The 9,396-nt window shown below is 39.5% G+C and overlaps 1 protein-coding gene across 2 annotated transcripts in view; it reads right to left on the reverse strand.

The window, feature by feature from the left end:
- Csgalnact2 (chondroitin sulfate N-acetylgalactosaminyltransferase 2) overlaps positions 1–9,396 on the reverse strand; it is a 40,184-nt gene that overhangs the window by 12,835 nt on the left and 17,953 nt on the right. For both annotated transcript variants that reach the window (XM_031383105.1, XM_031383104.1), the window contains exons 3-6: positions 7,726–7,942; positions 6,092–6,193; positions 2,678–2,856; positions 1,375–1,469 (exon numbers count right to left, since the gene is read on the reverse strand). In XM_031383105.1, the coding sequence (XP_031238965.1) occupies positions 1,375–1,469; positions 2,678–2,856; positions 6,092–6,193; positions 7,726–7,942 (593 nt within the window). The remainder of the gene's footprint in view (positions 1–1,374; positions 1,470–2,677; positions 2,857–6,091; positions 6,194–7,725; positions 7,943–9,396) is intronic.

Here is a 9,396-nt window from a genome sequence, read left to right on the forward strand (position 1 = left end):
AAAAAAAAAAAGGAAGAAAGAAAGAAAGAGAAGAAAGAGAAGAGGAAAGGAGGGAGGTAGGAATGGCAATAAGAAGTCATCTGGAAATGAGCCACGCATCCACTGTCCTCTACACTTACACTTGGCATTACCTGATCTACATCTGATGCCTTCCTCTTGATACATAATACTCACTACACCAAGTACTAGTAAATTTCTTATTTAAGTTTTGCTTGTGTATAATGTCACTTTATACATATTGCTATTCTAGTCCCTGATTATCCGCTCAGCTGAGATCTCAGGAGTAGGTATTACTAAAAACAGATATGAATCTGTTTAAACCTTAGCCTAGCCAGCTGGCCTACCTTCCTACTAGCCTCCCTTGTGTGGCTGTGGTTCTTAAAAGAAGTAATTTCACAAAGCTCTTTTATTTCTAGTGGAATTGACTAATGTGTGAATTGCTGTCAACTTTTTTTTTTTTTTTTTTTTTTTTTTTTGGTTTTTCGAGACAGGGTTTCTCTGTATAGCCCTGGCTGTCCTGGAGCTCACCCTGTAGACCAGGCTGGCCTCGAACTCAGAAATCCACCTGCCTCTGCCTCCCAAGTGCTGGGATTAAAGGCGTGCGCCACCACGCCCGGCTTGCTGTCAACTTTTTAACTCATTTTTCTATTATGTGTGGTTACTGCTTATTGTTAATATCACTTTAAATATTAACTAGATCAAGTGCTTTGTGGTATCAGATTAAGGTGGATGTGAGTGACCAATTGTCACTTTGGTTTTATATATATATATATATATATATATAAAATCATATAATATATAACAATATTGCCCTTCACAGAAGGGAAGGCACATACAGCGCTAACTCTGAGAAACCCAGTGGATGAAGCATGGGAACACTATGTACTGGCTTTATAACATCTCTGTGAGCCATGTCATTAAACAGCACGCTTATTTAACATTCCAAAAAAGCTCATTAAGTACAGCTTAGGTAATAACTATAGGGCTCCATGCATGGCAATTGCCTTTCATGATAATCTATATAATTTCCTATAGCACACTATTCCCTGATAGTTATTCTTTAATTTCTAGTTAGTGGGGGTTAAAAATTATTATGAATTTTAGCATTCCTAGAGCACACTGGCAGAAAGGTGACTGTCCATCAGGGCCTCTGGGACATGAGACTCTGTCTCCTGTGGTCAGTGTCTTCTGTCACTTGAGTCTAAAGTAACAGAAACAAAAGCCTTCGCTGAGGTGGAAATGCAAAAGAGGCTATGGGACTTGAAACGGCTATTTTTTTTTTTAATAAAACTTTATTTTTAACTGTACAACAAACACAAAGGAAACTAGGAAAAATTCATTAAGCCTTTCATAAGCAAAGATACAAAGTCTCACCAGCTGCTGCTGCACAGGGGGTGGTACATCCTGGTTGGCATAGACAACGGCAGGGTTGTAAAGACTGAACACCACAGGGTAAAACACCTTTTTACCTATAAACAAAAATACATGTTTATCTCACACAGACGAAGGACTTTTATTACTGTATGTATGGAGACTCTCTCTTTTTGTCATTGTGTTAATTGTATCCATACTCTCGAATACCAATGTTCACGTCAAACTGAAATTGAAGCTGCAAACACCACCACCACCAGACTAAAGGATGAACCCCCTTTCTTTTTTTCAACGATGGGAGGGACTCAAAGGCGGTCCCTCCTCCAGTCACTCAGGAGGTGAGCCATTTCAAGACTGTTTTCACCAGGCAGCAGTAACAGATGTAACTTAACCTCTGACAAGCACCAAGACACTCAAACATTTCTGTTATTACTCTTCAAAGAGAGTCATTAAAAACAATAAATATATAGGATACTGCACAACGCATAGATAGATAAAGAATAGTAAAACAGAACCGCAGACAGATTTAAACCAAGATCTGGGATCTTCTGAGGAGACTCTGTCATTCAAGCTGACGGCACACACCAACTAACTAGGTCATTTCCCTCAGTCGAGGAACCCTTGCTTCAGTCAGATATTCAAGCATCACGTATTCACTAATAGTCAAGGAACCTATTACATGGCAGCCTCTTTATTTTTTTATACTAATAAATTTACAAATTTGTTTTATATCTGTAATATAAAGCAATGTAACATAAATCACTTTAAAATGTCTAATCTGGAGACCAACCACTACTTACTTACATGCCTGTGTAAGGTGTGTGCATGAGTGTGTGTGCGTGCACACACTATCTCCTGGAGACTAAGAACTTCCCTCTACACCTAAGAACTCTACCCTCTACACCATCTGTGATTCTTTCTGACCTGAGTTGCTTCCCATCATCAATTTCAGGTTTCCCTTCCTTTGTATTTCCCTCCTCTCCATGCCTCCGCACCCACTTTAGGGTTTTACATATGCTAGGCAACATTCCGCCACTAAGATCTCCCCAACCCCCCTGCATTTCTTTATTTCCCTTCAGAAAGAATTACAGGAATTTGACTCTAAGAAAACAAAGGATTTGAACATCAGAGGGTCAGAGTTTCAACTTACTACTTATTGTTTCAATTAAATTATGCCTAATACAACTTCAAATCCATGCCAAGGTTTAATGAAGATGTGTTTCCCTCAGATTAGTGTGACTCAGCACTGCACGGTGCTGGTACTCTAAGTGATATACTCAGCTCATGTGACAAGTGTTTTACGCACCTGGCTCAGCATTTAACCGGCAGCTGTTAAGGAACTCAGCTGAGAAATATATATCAACATCACAGAAAAACATCAAGACCTCTCCCTTGTCCCAAGCTCGGGCACCCACATTTAGTCCTCGTCCACGATTAAATTCTTCATTCAATGAGACCAAGGTGTAATTGTGAAAATTAGACTCACTATGAGGAAAGCAAAAACAAGAGCTGATAAGTCCCATTTAAAGGTTGACAATGTCCTTTCTTCAGCAGCACTTACAACGGATTATATTTCAAATAACTTATTATGTTGGCTATATTTTCACACTGGGGAAGGAAATCTTCATCTTGTGTTTGTTCATTATCAGGAATAGATTTTCACCAAATGTCCACATTTGAAGCAACATGCTAATGATAAGAATTTTAAAAGGGGCATTGCCTTTTGAGATCTTAAAAGTGAACTGTGGAAGAAACGAAGACACACGGGAACTCCGCCAGAGTTTCTGGTAAGCAACACTGCATTCAATCCCAATGATCCACACAAAGTGCTCTCCTACCCTCCTTCAGGTCCTCACATAAACATTCCATTGTCAGAGGCTCCTCCCTGACACCACATGGGAAGGAGGCTCTCTAATCTCTATCCTCTCTTCCTTGGCTCTTTCCCTTAGTATCATGTGACATGCTTATTTGTGTATCCCCCTACTCATTCAGAATAGATTTTCTGTTCACTAATATGATGCATTGGCCCTCACAAGTAGTTCAATAAATATTTGCTGAATTAATGAACAAACAATGGTTTCAGGAAGAGATTGCTTATGCCTACAGTAGCTAAATGTCAGATGGGGAACTTGAATTCTACCTTGGTAGAATCCCAGAATCAACAACTGCAGTAGAAGGCCATTTCAGACAGTTCTCAGAGGCACAGAGGTAAGTAAAAAACATAAAACATTTTAGAGAAAGTAGTTAGGTCAGATTAAGTACATGAGAACAGTGAGGGCCACACCAAGGAACCCTACAACAGGAAGACTGAGAGGAAAGCCAGACTGAGCGCACTGTCCATCCATCCCAGGTCAGACAACTGTGTTAGTACCTGAAAAGGAAGGAGGAGCCAGCAGGGGTTTCTAGGGCAGTGGTTCTCCCAGGGAAGGCCTCGGGGCATCTGATGGCAAGCTCCCCAGCTGCTCTCAGAGTTGCTGACTTATTCAGCTTTAGTAAGCCCACTAGGTGCCGCTGGCACTAACTAGAGAACCACTGAACCAGGAGGCCTGTGAGGAAGCCCACTCTTACAACAGCACACACGGTAATGGAAAGAAAGAAGCAAAGACTCATACGACGCACGGAGTGACTCTGAGTACCCAGACTCTTGCCCTCCACCAGCCTGGCTGCCCTGATCACAGACTGTGGCTCATCTACCTACCCTGCAGCAGTAAAATTCCCTAGCCTAAGGACTAGGCTTATGTGTGGCCAACTGTGAAGCTTCCACTCCACCCAGCACAATGACTGAGTAGCTCAAGAGTGGGGAAGACATTCTTCCCTGGGATTTTCTCTACTGAAGCTCTCTGAAAAAAAGCTGAAGAAAAAGCTGAGAAACTGGTATCCCTCATCATGTGAAAGAAGCCAATCTGCAGCAGGGAATGAAGTCAACATGTGGAATACAGACAAAACCATGGAAAATTTTCATGGCAGTTAAGTGTATGATTCCAGTCCTTCAGGCTCCCAAGTTATTTTTGTTATTTTCTTCTCCAAACTTACTTTCACTGTCACTTCTGGGAGGTAGCCGGGATCCTTCAATATTACTCATATTCTCCTTAGGCAAGCCCAAGGTCTCTGCCATTTTCTATAGATGAATCTTGACAACACAGGGAGGTGGTTTCAGCAATCCACCAGGGAAGCTGACTGGTGCTTGGTAGGTGACTGAAAGCAATAGAGAGGGGAGTGGGGCACAGGGAAGTGAGGACTGGGATTAGGCTATGGCATCAGCAAGGGACAGCCAGAGAAAAGGTCCCAATAGAAAGTGACTCAGCAGAGACAATTAGCAGTAAAACGATACATGGCTCTCAGATAGTAGGCCCAGGGGCTATGAAGATGATATGATTCAGAGCTCATCATCGTGAGCTGGCCGGTGGAGAGGAAAGAAGGTGAGTCCATCAAAGCTGTGGGAGCCTTCACAGGACAGGGACAGGCTTTACTCTCTCAGTTATGTCTTCCCATTGCCTGAGTTAGACTCTCAAGCAGCAAACCTGGAACACAGTAGGTGGGACTCAAAACATTAGCTGAATAGTTCAAGAAAAACGGCTGCTTCCAACCAGCAGAAAGATAAAAAGCCATGAAAGATATGCAGGTTAGTGTATAAAACAGACAACCAACCTAACAGAATACAGCATATTTCTATTAAGAAAATAAAAACTTGCATGCATAATATCAGTTTTAAAGGAGGAGGATCAGGCTATCCAATGTAAAAGAACAACAAAGAGGGTATTAGAGAAAGGCTGACTTTGACAACTGACTCTTCCATTTGGGCCCATGATTTGGAGAGGAAAATTCCATTTTAAAGAATGAAAAGTTATTAAGGAATTCCTAACTAATTTATTAAAATCTCTGGCCACTTACTATGTGCCAGGTACAACATAGGCCCACTTACTGCAGAACTATTTTTCCACTAGGTTAGGTGTAAAAGAACAGAAACAAAACTGTGTACTTGTGTACACAGAACCGGGTGGGAGTTGTAAAGACTTAGGAGATATAAGAACCATTTTCAAGAGAGAGCAGAGACATGGGTATGCAGGAGGGAAGAAAGGTGAGATGATGGTATCAAAGCAGAGATTAGATTTAGAAAGGCAAACAGAACCTGTTAGAATATAGCAGAGGGGGCAAGTAGGTAGATCACAGACAGTCCTGATCACCCAGGCTGCCTGCCAAGCAATAAGGGAAGATGGACTGCAGAGTCACATAAGATGAGAAACTTACTATCACTACCAAACATCCACAAACACATGCTCAGACAATTTTGTGTATAGCATGTTAAGTATGTATATGTATGATGTATATGCATGTACAGGTATATGCACATTTGTGTACATGCATGTAAATATCAGAGAACAATCTTGGGTGTTACTCTTTCCTTCTATATTGTTTGGGTCAGGGTCTCTGTGTTGTCACTGTACACTTCTGGAGATTCTGTCTCTGCCTCCCGTCTTGTCATAAGAACATGGGTTACACATGCCTGCTCCCATGCCCAGCTTTCTGTGGGCTCTGAGGACTCAGGCTCAGGTCCTCATGCCCATGCAGTGGAACTCTGCTGGCTGAGCATCTCCTCGGCTCCTCAGCCAGATTTTAAAACAGTAGTAGATTTTAAAACACTATATATCTGAAATTCTCACTCTTCTCACACACTTTAACACTTAGCATTATGGACTTCAGTATGTTTTGGCTTACCAACCTTGAGACAGATTCTAAAATAGACTTGACTTTAGATAGTCCTTCTTTCCCAAAATACACAACGGTGAGATGAATCCTCTTGTCTTGATGAATACAAACTTCTCTAACAGAATTGAAAAATAAAATTTGTTCAAGAAAACATCTAAAGCACCACTCATTCATAAATGTATCACATGAAGTTTCGGCAAGGAAATGAATAAGACACTACTAATACAGAATGTAATCGCATGCAATATTTTAATAGTAAAGTGATGATAGTGCTCAATTGTTGGAGATATTACAGCAAAGCACAAAGTCTGTGGGTCAGTGAATACAACCCTTCTGAGGGTCATGGCTACTTTATTGCCATATTTCAAAACATTTTTGGAACATCTGCAGTGGGATTGCTTTCAGTAGCAAATTAAAAATTTATTCAAGGAAGTATGTCCAATCAGTTCAGAACCAAATAAATAAATAATTGTCTCAGATCAAGAGGCTGTTCTCAAATGGAACAAAATTCAAAAAAATTAGCTAGTGGCTGGTATACAGTGATGATGCCTGTGATCAAGAAATAGCTGCCACGAAGCAGGTTACTTACTAAAGAGGAGAATGAGGTCTCTTCAAGCAATTGCAAGAAAAGCAACTTTAAAAAGTTGAAGGAAATCATATCTCATGGAGCTATTTCAAACAGGCAAAACTCAGTTGGAAATATGACTTTTGGATATTCTATCATAGGATAGAGTTAGCTAACTTAAAAATAGGAAGATAGAGAAGAAGTAAAATTAGTGTATTAAAACATAGCAATTGTTATTTTCAAACAAAATCAGCATTTTCCTTAAATGTTTTTTCTAACTTTAACACTTAGCATTTTAAAATACAACTTGATGGCAAAAAAGAAAGACATAAGTTCTCCTACTTTTACTTGAATGTTTGCATTTTTAAGTTTATTTCAATCATAGAACTCAAGTTGCTGTCAAGAGATTTTACTGGAAGAGGGCGATGCCCTAGGTGTTCATTGAGGTGGTGGTTTGTGAGTTTACACATCTGTCAAGTCACGAAAACATGACTTAACCCTCAAATATCCATTACATTATCTTTAGACTACATGGATTTTTTATTGTATATAAATTAGCCTTCAATATAGTTGACTTTTAAAAGTTCAACTTATTGGGGTTAGAGGGATGGCTCAGTGGTTAAGGACACTGGTTGCTCTAGCACAGGACCTGGATTTGATGCCCATGTCTACACAGAGGTTCACAACCACCTATAACTCCAGTTCCAGGGGACGTGATGGCTTCTTCTGGCCTCCATGGGTACTGTATACATGTTGTCCACATACGTACATGAAAGTAGAAACTCATACATATAAATAAATCTTTTTAAAAAGTTCAGCTTATCTTAAATTCAAACACGATTATAATGTCATCAAATTGAGTCTCCAAGTAGTTGCTACCCTCAAATTTGTATCATAGTTCAAACTGTCAAGAAACATAATGTACCATACATGCTTTGAGAAAAATAAAAATCTAAAAATATCCTATAAAGCATGTGTAATTATTCTATAACTCTGAGTAGTCATACTTGGTGAAGATAAATTAAGTAATTCTGCACAAAATAAGGTAAAGAACTTAGCCAAATCTGCAAGTTCTGAGTTACCTGAAGTTCTGCATAAACTGTGAAAATGCCTCTGTCCTCTCAGCAAGTGGCACAATGATGTTAATAACTGATCTTGTAATGTCAATCAGCTCATTCTTCACTTTCATGAGAGGTCCGAAAGGGCGGAAGAGGGTCACGTGCCTGTACTCCATAAGGTCTGCTTTCTTAAAAAACAGTTCATATTGCGTGCCTTTATCTCTCTCAGTGCGATAATAGCCTAAAGCAAAGAGTTTGGAACAAAACCAAGTTCATGTCAACATTTAAACTCAAGAGGAATACAGATTTTACTCAGGCAAGGATCCAAAGTATTAACCAGACTACAGGGATTTTATCTGTTTGTGGAAATACCTACCCCTACATACAGCCAGAAATAGCTACTCTTTAGAAGAAAAGGTTTGCAAAAAAAGCTTGGTTATATTATTCAATCCACAAAATAACCTGCTACAGTAATTACTCTACTTCTTTTTACACACAACTCCTTCCCCTTAATACCAAACCATATTGCCACAATGCCAAACAAATTGCTTCTGTAATATTCAATTCTGAGCCCAAGAGTCAAAACTTTTATTACTTGGTTCAATTCAACAAAAATGAATTAAAGTACTTTTATGTTAGTCATTGATGATATAGAGACCATGTGGTCTCAGTTATGAGGAAGGGCCAGTCTAGTGAGGAAGTCAGAAAAATAAACACTAACGATATATAATATATAATATGTGTATGCATATATGCATATGCACATGTATAGATTGTGTGTCTCTCTTATATGTGTGTATATGCATATATGTATATATATATATTGAAAGAATATTAATATAGATTTCAATGATTTGAGATGTGTTTAGAAAAAAGTGTGGTGGTTGACTAGGCAATATATAATTTTTTTTAAAGTGTAATACTCAGGAGAGAAAGGTTAGACTTACCCCAACTCTCCTAAGGCTTCCAGTCTAGACAGAAAAATCAACCAGGAGATGGACAACATCATATAACACAACAAGCCCTATGACAGAGGATGCTTTATAGAGGTGACAAGAGCACACAGAAAGCACTGCTATTTTAGGCTTGAGGTTAGAGGCCACTTCCTGGAAGAAATGACATTTACACTAACGCCTGGAAGAGGAATGCAAGTTTCTTAGTGGTCGCTAGTAGCTTAGAAGACAATCATGGCACAGTGGAGGAGAAATAAAAAAGACAGAGTCTACAGGAGCTAATGGGAATTATAAATGGAAGCGGCAGAGCACATAGCTGTCATAATTTACCTGCTTTTAAGGAAGAGTGGGAACGAGGACATGCCACATACTACTTAACTGTCCTATTTCATCTGCAGCTTCCAATTCTGCTGTGAAATATATAAACTAAGCGCTCCAGAAACTTGGAAGAATTTTGAGAAAAACAACTAATAAAAATTATCATGACTTGGTAGCAGAAAAAGAGGCCATAGGAAGAAGATGGATAAAATGCCCACACAAAGCAGAATGCCCTGCCTGACAGACTTCAGAAGTCATATCAGTGATAGCCATGATGGTTTGGAGTCCAACAAAATGCTGTATGTGGTAGGTAGTTTATAGAATACAGCAAAATGAACTTTTAAAAAACACTTATAGTGCTGGGCAGTAGTGGCACACGCCTTTAATCCCAGCACTTGGGAGGCAGAGGCAGGCAGATTTCTGA

Source organism: Mastomys coucha, unplaced genomic scaffold (genome assembly GCF_008632895.1).
Source record: "Mastomys coucha isolate ucsf_1 unplaced genomic scaffold, UCSF_Mcou_1 pScaffold20, whole genome shotgun sequence".
NCBI classification, from domain to species: Eukaryota; Metazoa; Chordata; class Mammalia; order Rodentia; family Muridae; genus Mastomys; species Mastomys coucha.